General features: G+C 44.3%; 1 protein-coding gene across 1 annotated transcript; it reads right to left on the reverse strand.

Moving 5' to 3' along the window:
* Nucleotides 1–8,723: 8,723 nt before the first annotated feature.
* On the reverse strand, nucleotides 8,724–11,159 carry LOC127332994 (zinc finger AN1 and C2H2 domain-containing stress-associated protein 16). Its single transcript, XM_051359311.2, has 2 exons — nucleotides 10,860–11,159; nucleotides 8,724–9,641 (listed from the first exon to the last, which is right to left on the reverse strand). Exons 1-2 carry the CDS (start codon nucleotides 10,956–10,958, stop codon nucleotides 8,877–8,879), a joined length of 864 nt encoding a protein of 287 aa, XP_051215271.1. The 5' UTR covers nucleotides 10,959–11,159; the 3' UTR covers nucleotides 8,724–8,876.
* Nucleotides 11,160–20,175: the final 9,016 nt, after the last annotated feature.

The raw sequence follows: 20,175 nt of genomic DNA on the forward strand, positions 1-20,175 counted from the left end.
AAAGTGAAAACTTGATTCCAAAACTTGTAGTAGGTGCTTAAAAACATTATTCAACTAATGGGAAAGACCAAATGGGTCTAGGGTCAAAATTTATAAAAATGCCATAGAGCATATGTGAGGGTTTTTAGGGTTTTGCAATTTATGGAATTTCTTCCTCTTTGATTTATTTGTTTGGTGATCTTCACATGATCACTCTAGGGTTTTTAGAGCATAGCAAATATAAGTAAAAGCAATCATCATGGCATATCACTCAAATGCACAAGTCCTATGCATGGTACTATATGCAAAAAGAAAAGTTTTTGTTGGTTTGAAATTTTGGTTTCTGGCATTCTCTAACTTTCTTTTTATTGAAATTTGGGGTGTTACAAAATTTGCTGTGATGATACTATGCCTCCAATATATGATGATTACAATGATGATTATGTTATTTTCAGCCCACCTACTATTGAGGAGAAAATTAATTCTGATTACAATATGCCTCCTATATTTGATGATTATGGTGATGAGAATAATAAAGATAGCTATTTTGTTGAATTTGCTCCCACTACAGTTAATAAGAATGACTATGCTTATGTGGGGAGTAATAATTATTTTATGCATGCGGCTCATGATAAGAATGTTTTATGTGATAGTTATATTGTTAATTTTACTCATGATGCTACTGGTAGTTTTTATGAGAGAGGGAAACATGGTTTTATGTATCTCAACAATATTAAGTTTCACCTCTCTATGTTGAAAGTTTTGAAATTCCTCTTGTTTAATCTTCCCATGCTTGTCACTTTGTTCTTCGTGAATCTATTTGTGTATAAGATTCCTATGCATATGAAGTGGGTTAGACTTAAATGTGTTTTATTTGCTTTTTGATGCTCTCTTTTAGTTCAATTCATATTTCTTATGTGAGCATCTTCTCAAACTACAACGCTTAGCTGAAAGGCGTTAAAGAAAAGCACTCTTGGGAGATAAACCATGTTTATTTCTGTAATTTTTCTTTTATTGAGTCTTGAAAGTTATTATCTCTGTAATAACCTCTCCTTATCATTTTCATTTCGTTTTTGTGCTAAGATTTGGGGAAGTTGCTGTCCTGAAAACAGATTATGTGCTGTCACTGTAAAAATTCGTATAAACATCCAGAGCCGAATTTTGAGCTGCCAATTTTTGTGCATATGCCCCAAGTTATTATCTAACTTTCGTTATGAACACTTTTCGAGCTGAGCAACATAAGATTTTTGAAAAAATCGATCTTTACATGTTGTTCTATTTTGATAGATTTCTGCCACTATTTGCATTTGCCTCTTAATCTTTTTTTGAGTTGTTTTGAGCAAAGAGCTTTTTGAAGAGTTTCTATAGTAGCTAATGCTTTTATGGACGTTTGATATATGTTAGAATTAAACCCAAGTGGATTTGTTTATTTTGATTGAACTAATGCTACTAATAAAAAAATGTGTGAAGTTTTGTATGAAGGAAGTTTTCAAGTGTAGGGAGAGAAGAATGATGTGATGAGATGAAGTATGGATAAAAGATTAAGCTTTGAGATGCCCCTGCACCCCAAGAAATATCCAAGAGGTACAAGCATCAAAGCTTGGGGATGCCCAAGGCATCCCCTCTTCATCAACAAAGCAACAGTTCATCTCTCTCTATGCGCTATATTTTTATTGCTTCAAACGCTATGTGTTGTTCTTGGAGCGTCTTTATTTTAGTTTAGTTTTTTTTGCTGTAGCATATGTTGGATCCCGGCACATTTATTTTGGAGAAAGACCCGCTCCGTTTTAATTGCATAGAACGCTCTAGTTTTCACTGTTATTGTTTTGCGAGTGTTCTAGTTTTCTAGTACTGTGTTTAGCTCTTGTTCTTTCTTTCGAATTTTGTTGAGAGCTCGTTAGTATTTTTTATTTGTGTACGATTAGCTCTCTGGTCCATAATGTATTTCATCTCTGAGAGCTACTTCAAATAAGTTGATTGGTGTTGGAGATCACTGTTTCCCCCCTCCCCTGTTTACATTGGTGAATATATTCATAGGCCCAACCTACACAATCTTGGATATTCCTCGAGTGTAGAAAACCATATTGATTTACATGAACCAACTGAAGAATCTTTTCTTGAAGACGGTTGGCCAAAATTTTAGTGATCAGTTTGAGGCAAATATTAAGCAGGGAAATTGGTCTATAGTCATTAGGCCCCTCTGGTGAAAGAATTTTGGGAATTAGAGTGATGAAGGAGTCATTTATGCTCTGGAGATTAATCGAACCATCCCAAAATTCATTACAGAGACGATAAAAATCATATTTAATGATTGGCCAACAAACCTTTAGAAAGATACCAGAGAACCCATCTGGGCCAGGTGACTTGTCAGAGGGCATGTGTGCCACCACCTGATCAATTTCATCCGCAGAAAAAGGTTTAGAGAGATCTTCTAAGCCAGCCACTAGAGAAAAGTATTGTGAAAAATCAAAATTCTCCGCAATAGGTACAGAGATACCCAGCCTTTCCTTATATACATGCCATAAGAGGCCTGCCTTTTCCTGGTGATCAACAGCCAGAGAGCCATGTGCTCTAATAAGGGAGGCAATTGAATTTTTCCTATATCTTGTTCTTCTTATTCTTCGGGAGCCTTTGTCTATTTGCCCCTGCTCTTGGGAATGAGACTCCCACCACGAGTTTCTCGATTCTCATATGAGCATTCGGCGATGGAGTGGAACTTTTCACTGCAATTGAAGCAAGATCTTGATCTTGGGACCGAGCTCTTGAACCCACTTGAGTTGTTCCTCTTGATGTTGTGTTCTTTTGCTTTGGATGGATCTACCCAAAAGGTTCTTTCATGGAATGCCATATGGTCATTGTAGTGATATTCCAAGTCTTCTGGATAGTTCATGGTCCAAGAGGTACTATATGGTTCTTTACTATCCACATCTTCCACCACATTGACATTCAAGGCAAGATTTGTACCTCTTTCCATTCCCATTGCACGGTTCCGAGAATATTGAGCATTTTGTTTGGTCACCTTGAGTGATTGCATCTCGTGCACCACTTTATAGGAGGTTAACTTAGCATAGCTTTCCCTCCCTAGAAGAATCTTGACATCAATGGTTCATAGGGCATCATGGCATCAATATACTTATCCTTGACCCAAAAATCATCAATATGTTTGGCACCCACATTACGAAAGGCATCGGCAATGGATAGGAGCCTTCTATACATCTCTTGGTGATCTTCATTTGGCAACCTCATGAACCCTTCGGCTTGGTTCCGAAGAGCACTATACTTTCTCTCTTCATGCTTTCACTTCCCACAAAGATTTCGGACAACCCATCCCAAGCTTCCTTGGTGGTGGTGTGTCTCCGAATATAAGCCAAGTCCTTTGTCCCCACAACTTGATGAATCATGTTCAAGGCGATAGAGTTGAGTTAGTGATCAACCACCTCTCTTCTATTCAAGTGGTCGGCTTTGAAAGGTTTGTACCCTTCATGAATGATTCTCCACAGCTCATTAGAGGCACCACACACATAAGAGCGAAACTCAAATTGCCACCTATTAAAATCGACAACATTAAGCTTAGGTGATCACCCCTAGTGTTTATATGAGCGTGATGGACAAGAGGATCATAAGAACGCCAATCAACGGCATTGTACGCCTCCTTCTCACCTAAACCCTTTTTGGGAGAAGCACTAGAGACTTTAATATGGTCTAGGTTGTCACCTTCCAAGGGATTTTTAGTAGAGGGTGAAGCCGAAGCATCTCCCTCTAATAAAGAGTCATTATCCTCCGTGATGGGAATAATGGGAGGGACCGAAGACTTCAGTAGCTCTGCAAGATATTGCTTCATATCTAGCATATTAGATTCAATGGAGGATCTCAAGGATGTTTCCAAAGACTTGATATCATCCATGGAAGCCGGCTTCCCAACCCCTTCCTTAATCACATCGTCCAACATACCCTTAGGTAAGCCCAAAATAAGAGTCGAGACTCTGGTACCAATTGAAAGGATCGTATCCCGCACCTAGAGGGGGTGAATAGGTGCTACCAAATTTTAGTTTTTTTTTTCAATTTAGGCTTGACACAAAGGTAAATTCTCTAGATATGCAAGTATGTGAATTTACCTAGATAACAAGATACACAACTAAGCAAGATATAACAAAGCAATAAAGGATAGAGGTAACCGAGAGTGGAGCACACGGAGACACAAGGGGTGATTCCTGTAGTTCCTTCCTTTTGAGGGGAAATACGTCTACGTTGGAGGGGTGCGGTTGCCACGAAGGCCAAACCAACGCCACAAAGACCTCACCCTATTCTTCGGTGAGCAACGCCATGAAGGCTAGCTCACTTGTCCACTAAGAGATTTCCTCGAGGCGGAAACCGGGCCTTTACAAGGTTCTTGGGGCACACATCCACAACTGAATTGAAGGCTCCCAAGGTTGTTACAACACAACAACAAGTTATCAAGGAAGTAAACAACAACTAGGGTTTCCAAAGGAAATACTAGCAAAGTCCCCCTCAAGCGAATGAGGCGAAATGCAAATCGCTTTGGTGAAGTTGTAGACCGGGGTCTTCTCCTTCGATTCTCCAAATATCAAGAGATTTGGGTGGTTGAGGAAGGAGATCAAGTGACTGTAGTGGCTCAGCTGGAGGTGGTGTTCTAGAACAAATCGAGCAACTTGAGCTTGGGGAAGAAGAGGGGTATTCATACCCCCTCAGAAAATCGAGCCGTTGGTGAAATTTGGGGCCGGATTATCCGGCCTAAGTGAGGGCCAGATTATCCGGGTCGCCATGAAATATCCGGCCAAATATCCGCGGGGGGAGGGGGATCTAGTGGCTCTTTTTCTTAAGTCCTTAGCCGTTTTTTTTGGGGGGGGGGGTATTTGTAAATAATCCGGCGCCGGATTATCCAGCCTGGAGCATTTATGTCTGTTCTTTCTTTTCAGCATATATTCAATATAGATCAAGATAATGAGCCATAACATCCTGCACCACTTAACACACATTAAGGTATCACAAAAGTTTTCATCAAACACACAAAACCATAATGGTAGAAGATGTTCTTTCAGATTCAGTACACGAAAAACCTGACGATCATGACGATCAGGCATATGATGATGAAAATAGGTGGATCACCCTATGTTTCGGACCAAAGGTGTTCCATATAATGGCAAGCATAGAATAGGCATTGGGTGATGATGCTTTAGATGATGATGCAATGTTGCTTGTTGATGCATTGGCTGGTGATGCATTGCTTGAATAGCAAGAGCCTGATCAACCAAAAAGTTTTGGTACTCCTCTTATGCTTCTTCGAAAGTTATATTCTATGTAGTTGTTGTTGGAGAAATCATTGACTTGCTCTTGGTAGATCCTCCATGAATTGTAGATTCGAGGATGTCTACATTTGAACAACACATACCACTAGCATGCCAGAAGAGGAGTAAGGAACAAGATCATAAGCATCTACACAAGTCATAAGAAAGCATCACAATATCCACACTAGATCAATAACTAAGGGAAGCATGCATGATCATTAGCAAAAGTGGATCACGAGTTCACTCTACTACCACTATGAGCCACTATGGTATCAACCTAACACCACATCAAAAGAAGCTATCATGAACAAACCGCAAGGTCACCATCATGTGAGGGATTAGTATATACTACATCATCATAATTATAGCCCATAAGCAGTTTTGACGTCAAAACTAAAGCACAATCATCGTCATCTGTTAAAAAAACACACGCATGGAATCGTCCGACGCGAGCAAAGAGAAAAAAATCAACCCTGGCATCGACAAGCTTTTTTTAAAAGTATGCATAGGTGTATATTTTTGTATAGAAAACATTTAAATACAAGAAAGACCACAACTCACTATGAACATGCCTAAGAATTAACTAGCCGCTTCTCCCTTCTTGACCAGTAGACTGATTGCGTGTAAGACACACGTCCGTTGGGAACCCCAAGAGGAAGGTGTGATGCGCACAGCAGCAAGTTTTCCCTCAGTAAGAAACCAAGGTTATCGAACCAGTAGGAGTCAAGGAACACGTGAAGGTTGTTGGTGGCGGAGTGTAGTGCGGCGCAACACCAGGGATTCCGACGCCAACGTGGAACCTGCACAACACAATCAAAGTACTTTGCCCAACGTAACAGTGAGGTTGTCAATCTCACCGGCTTGCTGTAAACAAAGGATTAGATGTATAGTGTGGATGATGATGTTTGTTTGCGAAGAACATTAAGGAACAAGTATTGCAATAGATTGTATTTCAGATGTAAAGAATAGACCGGGGTCCACAGTTCACTAGTGGTGTCTCTCCCATAAGATAAATAGCATGTTGAGTGAACAAATTACAGTTGGGCAATTGACAAATAAAGAAGGCATAACAATGCACATACATATATCATGATGAGTACTATGAGATTTAATCAGGGCATTACGACAAAGTACATAGACCGCTATCCAGCATGCATCTATGCCTAAAAAGTCCACCTTCAGGTTATCATCCGAACTCCTTCCAGCATTAAGTTGCAAACAACAGACAATTGCATTAAGTATGGTGCGTAATGTAATCAACACAAATATCCTTAGACAAAGCATCGATGTTTTATCCCTAGTGGCAACAACACATCCACAACCTTAGAGGTTGCTGTCACTCCCCCGGATTCAATGGAGGCATGAACCCACTATCGAGCATAAATACTCTCTCTTGGAGTTACAAGTATCAACTTGGCCAGAGCCTCTACTAGCAACGGAGAGCATGCAAGAACATAAACAACATATATGATAGATTGATAATCAACTTGACATAGTATTCAATATTCATCGGATCCCAACAAACACAACATGTAGCATTACAAATAGATGATCTTGGTCATGATAGGCAGCTCACAAGATCTAACATGATAGCATAATGAGGAGAAGACAACCATCTAGCTACTGCTATGGACCCATAGTCCAGGGGTGGACTACTCACACATCAATCCGGAGGTGATCATGGCGATGAAGAGCCCTCCGGGAGATGATTCCCCTCTCCGGCAGGGTGCCGGAGGCGATCTCCTGAATCCCCCGAGATGGGATTGGCGGCGGCGGCGTCTCTGGTAGGTTTTCCGTATCGTGGCTCTCGGTACTGGGGTATTCGCGACGAAGGCTTTAAGTAGGAGGAAGGGCGGAGTCGGAGGAGGCACGGGGGCCCCACACGCTAGGGCCGCGCGGCCCCCCCTAGGCCGCGCCGCCCTAGTGTGGCGGCGCCCCGTGGCCCTACTTCGTTTCTCCCTCGTTCTTCTGGAAGCTTCGTGGAAAAATAGGCCCCTGGGCGTTGATTTTGTCCAATTCCGAGAATATTTCCTTACTAGGATTTCTGAAACCAAAAACAGCAGAAAACAGCAACTGGCTCTTCGGCATCTCGTCAATAGGTTAGTGTCGGAAAATGCATAATAATGACATATAATGTGTATAAAACATGTGAGTATCATCATAAAAGTAGCATGGAACATAAGAAATTATAGATACGTTTGAGACGTATCATAGACGACTTAACTCCTCCCTCACTTCGTCGGTCAGGCAGTGGGTTCTCTCTACCTTCCTCCGGTTGCTCCGACGACGGGAGGGTGGGGGAACCCTAGCTCTCTTCCTAGGCTGCTAGTTAGGGTTAGGCCTTGTGTTTCCAACGGTGGTGTCAGCGACCCCGGTGTGTAGAATAAAGCTTCCCTCATCCCAGCTCCATCTGCAGCGCCCCCGTTGGCAAGGTCGAGGGATCTATGGGATTTGTGTTCTGTCATTCCTCTGGCATGGCAGTTTTGATGTTTCTTTGTGTTGTGGCGGTTGTTGTCTTAGGCGGCGGCACCGATGTGACAAGGAAGACGACAATCTTTGACAAATGACAAATCTGGTGGTTCGGCTCGCCGATGTCGATGGCGCGTATCCGTTCTAGGATTCAAGAAGCATGGGGATGATCCTCTGTCGATGCGTCGCAATGTAATTGGATCCACTGCCGGTGGATCGGCTGACAAAGACTTTTCAGGCGATGTTGCTTCCTTGCGTCCAACGAAGGCAAGTGGCGAGGATGGTAGTTGCAGAAATCCTTGTGGGCTTCATTGTAAATTTTCTATTTTGAGGGTGTTTCGTGCGTGTAGTTTGTAATCTGTTGATTGCTTAATGGAGACGCGGTAAATTTCTTGGAAAAAAAACTCACACTGCCCAACTCCATATCGAGGCTAGTCCGAAAACAGCCACCACCCACACACAACTACAAAGCAAGAAAATCTTCCCTAGAAAGAACAACGTCGCCGTGTCGCGATCGGCGCCGGTCACCTCGGAAGATCAACGACCCCGACAAACTTCCCTAGCCAACACATCATCCACTCTTGATGTCGTATAGGAGATGGCAAGTGGATATGAGAACTTGGATAAGCCCGAGAAAGACACCGTATTGGACTGACCGGCGTCGACGTTTATTGCGCCTCTCAATATTAAACTTGGACAATGGCTATCACCTTAGGAGAGTAACCTAGGACCTCCAAGCCATTGTCTCTAGACACGATGCTCCCAATAGAGGAACGACGTCGAGGACGTCACCATCGTGTCGATCCAACTTCGAAGTTAGGCTTTCGCCTAGAGACAACCCACAACAAGAGAGAACGAGGGGGATGCCAGCACACCTTGGCGACGCCTCAAAAGAGCAGCAAGTTACAGCTCATGCACATACAATTTTGAACAGCGTACATTTGGTTTCTAGTATCAAGTGCATGATGATTCATTTGACAATGGCTCTTCCAGATTATACTTGCCTTTCATGTGCACACTTAGAGCCCAGAGCTCATCCAAGTACAGTCAAATCGATTAAATGAGGAGTAAATTATACATCAAATCAGGAATAAACATCATGAAAAATGACTACTAGCGTGCTTATGCTCTTGATGTTCCTCCATGTTCCCTCTCAACATGCTCCACGAGCAACACCGGATCCTGAAATCCCTTGCTACATTTGGGACAAGCATCGATTGTCACTCTGCCACGGCTGGGTTGCGAGCTGTTCCCATGGGATTTCTCAGCGTGCTCGATTAGGGCGCCCACAGTGGAAAATCTTGCCGGGCACTGAACACATTGCTCCACGAGGTCACCGCTACTGCTGATCGGGGTGATCCCATCCTTAGCCTTCTGGACAACTTCGCTGGTGGCAATGCTCAGTTTTTGCATTCCTGCTTCTGCTGATGATCTGAAACTTGATGCTGCATTCAACAGGCTGGAGCTCCACCAGGAAGAACTACTGCTACTGCTGTTGGCGCGTGGCTCGACTTTCTGACTTCTCCTTAGCATGTTGGCAAAGGGGAAGGTAGGCTCTAGTTTTCTTGGCCCCGGGCACATGTGATCAGGACCAAATCTGTGCTTGAGGCAGTGCTCTTTGCTGCAATCTTTGCACCTGATTGTGTTTGAAAATGTCAGTGCTTCTTTGCACCGAGGAACTGGGCATTTCTTTTTCTTCGTTGCTCTCTGGTAATTTGATGGATCACAATCGGTATTGACATGTGCCTCCCAGGTGATGTTGGCATCTTCATTTGGATTCAGGCGAACTCCTTTAGCACATAGTGGGCAGATGACGACAGTGACATCCTTATTATTTGCGACTGGACATTTATGTGAGGTATAACTTCGGTGCTGAAGGCAAAAGACCTGAAAAATCGTATAATAGCCATATTAGCACAATGGCTGGCTGCACTTAATAATGACAACTATATAAAGGAACTGTTAGAATTGAGGTGCCTATGTACATTTCAAAAGGCAAAGTATTTCAGAAGACAAATAAGGTGAATTTCTAGAAGAACAAACACTGCACATTCTGTAAAATATATCAATGCAATGAACTCAGCAAAGAACTTCCTTATTTTCAGGGGGAGTATAGCTGACACAACACTTATGTGTGTAATGTGATTATGAGTATAAGTACCACCATCAATAACACCGATGCGTGAAAACAGATAACTCCTAGCCAATTAAGGCTTCCTTTTCTATTACCCCTGTTTACAATTTTAATAGAATCCACTGTTTCATGGTACACTGATAGTTGCTTCTTATCATGTAATGCATTACGTAGTGGGCTTCAAGCCATTATTCATAATCTGATATTTCCTTGATGTTGAAAAGGCTAATTCATGAAGACGTGTTCTTTTACCTAATCCATGAAGCAATGTTTGGTAGTTGTTTCTTCCATAATATGCTTCACACAAAATTTCTTCTACTTTGGTGCATGAAACTGGCAGCTAGGAACAAGCTTTACATTCGATTCGAAAACTATGTGTCTACAAATTAATAGGCCAAGGACAGTTGACTTGAGATAAATGTTCCAATCAACCAAAACATTTCTTGAGCACCTCAAATTATAAGAAAATATGATTCTGCATCCAATGATATTCAGGAAAAAAGGTCATACAGAGCATGCCAGAGCAACTGACGAAACGCCAAACGGTGACACAAGAACTCTACGGCGGCAACAAGATGGCAGACTTTCGATTCTTTACTCCACGGAACAGGCAAAATAAAGAAGTTCTTCATTCATGCTGCCCAGGCACCAACATGAATGTTTAAGGGATACCAACAAGAATAATTTAGCTTCCCTTTTGCATCTCCTGAAGGCGAGTCCTTAGTAGGCTGGCAGATCACAGTCCCGAAAGTAAAACCCAGGTAAGGTCTCCCGGCCCAAAGTACTACTCCCAGGATCTACTTCAGGAAACCGCGTGAGGAACAATTCTCTTGTTCCATAACCTACCGAACAAAACTTAGATTGGGGCAAGCTCTGAACACGAACGAATGATCCAATCTCCAAGCCAATTAACAGTCAAATCGGGTCAACGGAAGAAACGGGCAAAGGAACGGGGGAGGGCGGAAACGTACGTATTCGCATCGGTCGCAGGTGAAGGGGAGGAAATCGATCTGGTGGCAGTCGCCGACGCTGCAGTGCCGCCCCAGGTCAGGGAACTCCGGCGTTCCCATAGGTCCCCGGAACCGCGCGCTCGCCGCGGGATCGGAGCAAAACCCGCCGGTGAGCGTCTTCCTTCCTCCGCGTCGGCCGCTTCGGTCGTTGCCACCGGCGGGTAAGAGGGGCGAAGAAGGGGTCGCTCGCAGGCACGGACGCGGAAGGGGCACGAAATCGAATAGAAAACGTTTTGACGGTGGGCAAGTTTTCGGACTTGTGCGAGGTTTTATTCAAGGTATGACCGCGTGCCCGTGGTCGTTGGTACCTCGCGGCGGAGTCTTCCCTTCTTTTAGAAAGAAGTCTATATAACCCCCACAAGTTTTAGAGTCTGGACACAGCACCCCCTCAAGTTTAAACTGGCACATTTAACCCCCAAACTTTGCAAAACCGGACAAATTACCCCCTAGGCTGTTTTGCACGGCGGTTTTGCGGATGTGGACTGTGGTGGACCTGCCGATCACTTGACTTATACTGCCAGTTAACCTTAGGACCCATACGTCAGTGTGATGAACCGGTTCTCTCCTGTTTTATTTTCTCTCATCTTTTGCACGGTGACTGCGACCGGGGGCGGCGCTCATAACTGCGTGGCCCTGCATGCTAGGAGGCCGACGACTGGCGCAACCCAAACCATCCGCTTGTCCGCCCTCCGCCGTGCTAGTTGAACTTACCGGGACGACGCCACCAATTAAGCCGGTCAGCTCTGGGTGGGGACAGCGCTTACATGGCGTTGGTGCTGGAGCCGTCGTCGACTGCGGCGTCGCCGACGAGGCGGTGCAGGCGGCGCACCTCGCGCGGTGAGCGTCCAGCTGCTCTGCCTGTTCGTACTTCTTACTTCTTAGTCAAGCGATGCCTGCATGGGTTGTCCTTGCGTCACCATGTGCTCACAGTGTCCAGAATAAACCTGAGTTAGTAGCTCAGCTGTTTGCTTTGGTAAGGTTCCTATACACGCGAGCACACACATACACTGCTCAGCTGATTTCGATCCATCTAGCGGCGGCATCATCCAGCAGCAGCAGGCATACTTGCATATAGCGGAAGCGCATGGGGCCATGGGCTGATGACCAGGCGAGTCGTCGCCAGTACATCGACAGCCGGCGGACAGAGCTACAGTGGCATACAACGGCATGCACGGCAGGTCCTGCGGCGGTGCACGCGGAGCTGGAGATGCCGACGCGGGTGTGCGGGTTCGCGGCTGCATGCGTACCACGGATCACAACTTCACAAGAGAGAGAAGCGAGCCGGTGCAAAACCGCTTGCCACATATGTAAAACAACCAGCCAAAACTGCTTAAGTCAGGGCTAGGGGGTCATTTGCCCGGTTTTGCAAAGTTTGGAGGGTTAAGTGCGCCAGTTCAAACTTGAGGGGGTGTTGTGTCCAGAATCTAAAACTTGTGGGGGTTATATGGACTTCTTTCCTTCTTTTACGATGAGGTTTGGTAGCGGTGGAGTCGTTGTGTGCATGTTCGGTTCGAGTCCAATGGAAGTGATCTATAGGACGGCGATTTGGTAGCCTGCATCTAATTCATGGTTCATTTACATCTTATTTTAGACGAGATTCAGTACACAAAACGCACTTCGTTTGATTGACTAGATTGCATCAGTTGGTACCTAAGTATCACTTTATTTAGTTAGTCGCATACTTTTTCTAGCTTCACATATATGCTAACATGGTGACCTTATCTCACGTATCACAAGACTACCACCGTTCACAAGCTTCAGCACGTCGGCGATGGCACCGCCGGTCACGCCGGTCAAAAGCATCACCACATCGCGGACCACGAAGATGAACACCACCATGACACCGTAGGTCACAAGCATAGACACGTCAGCGACCACGAAGATGAAGAACAACCATGGCTCATGCCGGTCACAAGTATTACCACGTCGCTGACCACAAAGACGAAGACCACCATGACGCCACCGGGCACAAGCACCACCACATTGCCGACCACGGAGACGAACACCACCATGACACGGATGTTCACGCCCGTCACAAGCATCACCATGTCGTCGACCACGAAGACGAAGACAACCTGGACACCGCCGGTCACGCTGGTCACAAGCATCACCACGTTGCCGATCACGAAGACGAACACCACCATGACACCGATGTTCATGCCAGTCACAAGCATCACCACGTCGCCGATCACGAAGAAGAAGAAGAACACCATGACACAGTCGGTCACGCCGACCACGAAGCATCACTACATCGCCGACCACGAAGACGAAGACCACCATGACACCGTCGGTCACGCCGGTCACTAGCATGGACACGTCGCCGACCACAAAGATGAAGACCACCATGGCACCGTCATTCATGCCGGTCACAGGCATCACCACGTCGCCGACCACGAAGATGAAGATCACCATGCCGCTACCACCATGGATTATCACCTCTCACTTCTCACATATCATCCACGTCGCCATTCATGAAGATGGCAAGCGAGAAGTTAAGCAAGAGTACTCCAAACTATATTCACACATATGTACAAATTACAGTATACTAGCGAGTCATTTATCTATCTTGTATGTACAACGAAACAACAACATGTTAACATGAAAGTCATGCGAAATGGTGAGGTGAACCTACTCCTTAAAGGAAATTTCAAACGGTTTAGCGTGTGCGACGAATTTAGCAAAATTCGCTTAAAACTTCATACACGAAATTGACGATTTACGACTGACGAAACTCGAAACCGATTGTCGGAATTGATTCATATCATCGACACATATCTTTTTCGTGTACAACTTATTTTTATTCGAAGTATATTTATGTTGATTTGAAGAGAGGGTGTGTGGAGTAGTGTAAGGGAGAGAGCACGCGCACCCGTCGAGCCAAGGAATCGCGAGAACGGGACATGTACGCTAGGAACTGCCGAACTGTACGTTCCTCCAGGATCTGTCCCGGGTGTGCTTTAAGGCCCGTGCCATGCAAGAACGCGAGTGAGTCCAAACAACCAAACAAACCAAAAAATTGCTGAGCCGATACGAACCGAGGCAAAATCAGGCTACCAAACGCGTCAATAGCTTCTAGCCAATCTAGAACGCTGCCCAATAAGAATATAAGATCAACCAAGTACCTTTCCTTCATACAATGAAGATTGCCTCATTTTTCCCGTAAAAAAGAAGAAGATTGCCCACACTTCCCAGAAAAAAGATTATGCCAACATTTCTCCGGAGAAAAAGCACAGCTAAAAACATGACGGATGTGTACAACAAAATCAAACGGTCATAAAAAATACCAATTCAATCCACTCAAGAAAAACACTCACTCAAGAAAATTACCGAGGGATTAGTAAAAGTAATTTGGTTCGTACTCTTACAATCCAAATAGCAAGCATATGCATAAGTGACTTTCGGCAAGATTAGTAGCATGGGCACAACACTAAGTTACTTCCTCCATCCCCATTTATGTGACACATACACTTTTCGATGTCTAGGTTTGATCATCGATTGGACTAACAAAACATGGATTGTATGTCACGCAAGTTATATCCATTTGATCATGGGCGGATTCAACAGGGTGCAAGAGCGGGGCTAGAACCACCCTAAGAATTTAGCCCAATAACCCTACTACCATATATATTTGAGAGAAAAAAAAGGGCATCTCTAGGCACAGGCGAACTGCCCAGGAAGCAAAAGACCACGCCAGTCCATCATCGATGCGATTTTTATCTTCTCTCTGTAGTCATGTGCGGCCGTTCTCGCAATCTCCAAACCTTCCCTAGCCGCCTAGCCCTGATACTGAAGTTCCGATCGAAAGTAGCCTATGTTTTGGTTTCGATCGAGCAAGAAAACATGATCAGAAGCAGCACCGTAGATCAGAAGATAATACCAGGTCTCGCGCATACGCAGGGCCCGCCGGCCGCAAACGCAAGTATTTTATTGCCAATTCTTTAATTAGGTCTTTACTTCTCTCAGTCATAAGTTGGAAATTTGATTAGCTTATTCTGATTACAGTGCAAAACTAGAGCATTGATTGATTCATTAAGGATTGATTTTTAGTTTGTACTACAATTTAGCTGATTGATTTTTAATTTTGTATTGTAGAATTTTTTAAACATGAAGCGTACCAGAGATTTCTAGCAAAAAGAAAGGAAGAAAGAAAGAAAGAAAGAAAGAAAAGGACCGGGGAAATTGCTACTCTTTTCTACAAAAGTATGAAGCAAAGAAGGTCGCATCTTCTACCCTTGCTACCCTAGATGAGCAAAATTCAGCTCGACATGATGATGCCCCCATCACTGTCAACGTATGCCATCAATCGTCTTCCACATCATCTAGGGGAAAGGTTGGCCATTGCAAGCTATAATGTCAATGATCAAGATGTTGTCCGGAGAGCACATATATTCTTAAAGGTTCATGCCGTTCATATGCACATCAGTTTGAATCAAGGAAAATTGGAGGTAAATATATTTCTATTGTTCTTATATACCCATACAATTCTACGTTATTTTCTTAGTATTGAAAAATGCCTTAGTTGCCCCACCCTAAAGCAAAATCCTAGATTCGCCACTGCATTTGATTATACCCATTCAACTTGTATTCAAATATATTTTTAATGGTATGTTTTTTTTATAACAAATGCACATGTATTATCCGTCTAAATGAGTGGTCTAATTAAAAGCATGTAAAATAAGAATGTTGTATGCATACATAGGGCTACGGTGCATTAGTTGTAGCACAACACAACCACACGGAAGGAGACGGCCATCCATGGAGCCTCCAACAAGATGATGTACCGCCTAGCAAAAAAGAAGATATTTTACTAATAAAGGTTGAAAAACTTGTCTTGTGGTTGAATCCATTCGGTTGTTGCTCACTTGATCAGTGGTAAAAAGTTGGTCATGGCCTCACATGGGGCAACAAACATGTAACTTTTGCATAGTTTTCTTTTGGCTGTGAATTGAGGAGTGGCATGACCTCAAGTCCTCAACCTCGCGCATTTTTAGTTACTCTCACTTCGCTCGTCTTCACCAGTTTCGTGGATGACACCAAGAAATCCACAAAAATAGTCTCCACGATGGCAGTTGGTTACATGTAATCACCTAATTCAAATATCACAATGCAATGCCTTAGCGTTCATTTTACCGGCCCTGCCGCTTTTCCACTTGCACCCAAAGTCAGCCATTTTGATGGTGAATATTTAGTAGGGCCATAACAGCATTCTAGGGCATCCATCTGAGCAACCCACAAACCGGTTGTTCTCTTCCAGAAAGTTATTGCTGCTCGTGTAATGGGCTCAGATGAGCATAGGACATAAGTCGCAAATGACATGATTGAAGGACATGAATTGGTAGATAAAGCAAGACAATAAAGATCACCAATATTATAACTTTAGGACATGTGCAACTCATTTAAACTTCTATATGTATATAGCTAGTGGGAAAAACTTTGTGTGTTATTTATTTGGGCTTTCTATTTTCGTGCCCCTGGTTCGTTAGTTGTACTCAGTTTTCCTCAGCCGCTTAACTTTTCCTCAGTTTTTCCCTCCCTCTAGGTTGAAACCCCTCGCAGACGCTTGGACGGGAGGGATGCCGTCTGGTCAGAGGCTTTGCCGTTAACGGTGATGGCTAGGGAGCCGCGGTGGTTGTGAATTATACCGTTGCTTTTGAATGGTGAAGACTATTGACCCAATGAGACACATCAGACTGGAAGAGCTCACACAAAGCTTTCCCCTAAAAAAAGCTTTCCCCTCCGCCCCTCCGCCGCCACGCCATCCTGCCTCCTACCTTATGACGCCGTACGCCACCGAGCCGCCCCCGCCACCACCACCAGGAGGAGGAGAGGGCTCCGCCTCCACTAGATCTACCCCTTTCGCGCAAGAGTTTTTCGTGCCGTCTGGTGTGCCGATTCTGTGTCAACACCTGGATTTTTAAGTCCGGATGCCTATTATGTCATACATCGCAATCCCAGGAATATTGTTGTTGCGAAACATAATAGTTAAGTATCATAGTCATCATTCATTACAACCCATATTGTCTTACAATTGGAATCACATAATCCATATTACACGAATAGATGATCTAATGATCATCGAACAAACACAAGTTCATAGCGGAAGCGTAAAGATAAATGGACTCTCTAGTCCACAGGCCAACGCTTGACGTTGGAAGACTCCTAGTTGTCGTAGGCGTCCTGCTGGTCATCTCCTTGTTCATCTTTATACTCTGGCCATTTGAATAGCCAGGGACAAAGCCGTGAGTACGTTGAGTACTCGCAAACCAATACTAATGTAAGTGGTAACATTTCTAGTAAGTGGTGCTAAGCTCTAGTTTATTTGCATAAAGTCAATTTTAGTTCACAAGTATTTTATAAAAGACTTATTCATGTGCTAACTAACTCAAGTGGGAACATTAGTGTCATTCCCACCATTCAAATGGTGATTTCAATTCAATTCACCACTTCACCATTCCTTTCACCATCATTTTCAAGAATTTGACATCGGAAACTGTATGGCCTTTCCAACCGTCCGTAACCGTGGACGCTGCTATTCGAATAGATTTACACTCTGCAGAGGTTGCACACTTGTGCCACAACATTTGATTTCATCCGTCGGGATTACCCCGAATCATCGTAACACAGTACGCGAATCATCAACCATAACCTTTCACTTACAAACCCTAGTATGAGCACCTCTCCCCATGAGCTTGGCCTCCCAGTGAAGACCAACTGTCAACCTGGGAACTGCACAGGGCTTGGCCGTACAATTCACCTCAATTCACATCATTTCTCAACAACGGAGGCAGCCTCAAGCATAACCCCTATGATGTGTGTTCAGAGGGAACCCATACTAAGATGCATAAACTTCCAGTTAAGCCCTACCCATAATCAGGTATTGTGGGGGTACTCAATATTGGAAAGGTATCACATTCAAACCAATATCAATTTTATCAAAAATCACCATCTTCTCTTGGTCATATTCACCTTCAAAATTCATTCAATGGAATGCTTCATCATTCCAAGGCTTCAAATTCAGTTCAAGTCACATGTTCCCATCCAGAGTAGTCAAGTTTTAGTATTAGCACTAGCACTAATCATGAGGGGTGCTAATGTTGCTTGTCTAGCTTGAGACTAACTTTGCTAGCCTAGTAACCTTCTCTCACTTTGACCAAAGTTAACTATAAAAGTAACTCTTTGAATAAACAAGTAAAAACTTGTAAGGTAGAAACTTGGGATAGGCTTATGGTAAGAAAGGTAAGACTAATGATGCCTTGCCCCAAAGGGGTTTGCACTTTTGAAAGAATATTAGCTTGCAACAATAGAACTTGCAATGGTGTTAGCTTGCCTTGGTAGTTGTCAAGGTGCTCCTCTTCCTTCTCTTGGTAGAATCCTTCCTCTTCCGGGTATTCTCCGGTGCTAGCGTCTAAATACGAATATGAGGTATAATCACTCAACAAGGTTCAATAGCTATACTAAGCATGTCATCACTTCACACAAACTATTCTAAGCACACACTTAATACAATTAGGTGCATTGGTTTTCTTTATTAAGGAAAAATAATTTCCTCTCATTACATATGTAAATGATAGTTTCCATATGGTTCTTGAGAAATAATTTCCTCTCATTGAATCTTCTTACGATTTAATTTCTCAACAATCATACATGAATTTATGTTGACCTAAGTCAACCATTCATCATCATCATTTGAGAAAATGATTTAAATGAGGTACACCACCTCATACTATTTAATAATGCCTAATATGATTTAATATCTCCAAGCATTTCATGTGAGGTTATTTGACCATGGGTACAACTTCATATGAATGCATTTGGGACAAGATTTAAATGAAGTATAACACTTCATATAATTTGCATAATAGTTTTGGACAATATCACTTAAGAAAACTAGCCATATTGTCCATTATTTAAACTAGGGCATGATCATACAAAGTGACCACACCATTTTATTGCAGAAACAATTAGTGTAAGTTAAATGTGAGCTATTGGAGTTGGAATTAACTAAATCTCACTTTTGGTTGATTTTTAATATTCAATTGAAGGTGAAAAAGTCCATGCCTTCATCTTTTTATCACTTTATTTCTGCAACATATCTCAAGGTGCGACCAGTGGCAAAGTGTAGAACTTTTCCTTAGCTTTCCAACAATATAAAATTTGTTAAATTTGGCCAAGCCAAACAGATTCTATTAATTTTCAAAGTTGGAGCCAGTATTGATTTGATTTGAAATTATTTAAACTAGTTTGAATTAAAAGGGCCGGCGGGAAACTAGTTTGGGCCGAATCAGTTTGAAATACAGCAAATCAGCCCAGTAACGCATCCAGTGCGCATGGGCTTGCTGACAGGGTGGGTCCCGCATGTTAGCGGCTGTTTAAACCCGAATCGGTACGAGCGACGTGGCACGTTGGATTAGAAGGAGATCCAACGGCGCACGGTCGTCGTCTTCTCCGATGAGAGCCCGACGCTCTGGCGGCGAGCCTAGGGGGTCGGAGGGCTAACCGTGGGTCCGGCGAGCGGCGGCGGTGTTCAGGTCGAGGTTGTCGATGAAGAGGAAGAAGCCTGTAGCAGTGGCGGAGCTCGAGGTGGCCTGGATCAATGGCGATTTCACCAGGGCTTCCGCGGCTCCGATTGTCCGATTGGGCTTGCTCCAGCGTCGATTGAGTGAGTGGAGTGGTGGTGGAGAAGCAAGGATGGGAGGAGAGGATGGTGCGGTGCTTGGATTGCTCCGGGGAGCTCGCTATTCATAGAGAAGCTCGGGTGCTGCGGGGCAGGGTTGAGGTCGACCATGGCGTGGCACTTCCGGCGAGCTATGGACTTAGGCGAGGGCGCAGGATCGTTCCACGTATCCAGGCGAAGCTAATGGCGGCGACAGCATGGTTGGGCGGCGTTGGATGGCGACGCATTGTTTCCATGTCTTCCACGGCGGTTACGGGATTTCCTCTTCGTCTCCGGCGGCGGCGGTCCAGGGTCGCTGTTCTGCGCGTGTCTGGCGGAGTCGTGGTGGCGCGGCGAGGCGAGCGGTGAAGGAAAGGGGGCCAGAGAGGGAGGGATGCAGCGACGCAGCGCGTGTCCGTGGCGCGCGCATCGGCCGACAAGCACGGCATGGCCATGCCTCTCCTGTCGCACGTGGGCGTCGCGGGCGCGTTCTGGCCACGGCGTTGTGGTCCACCTCTCGACAAACGGCGACTACATGCGTGCTCAGGGGACCAAGGGGAGCAGGTTTGGCAAGGTGGTCGAGGCTACGGTGGAGAGAAGAGAGGAGAGGGAGATGCTCATGGC

Source organism: Lolium perenne, chromosome 2 (genome assembly GCF_019359855.2).
Source record: "Lolium perenne isolate Kyuss_39 chromosome 2, Kyuss_2.0, whole genome shotgun sequence".
Classification (NCBI taxonomy): domain Eukaryota; kingdom Viridiplantae; phylum Streptophyta; class Magnoliopsida; order Poales; family Poaceae; genus Lolium; species Lolium perenne.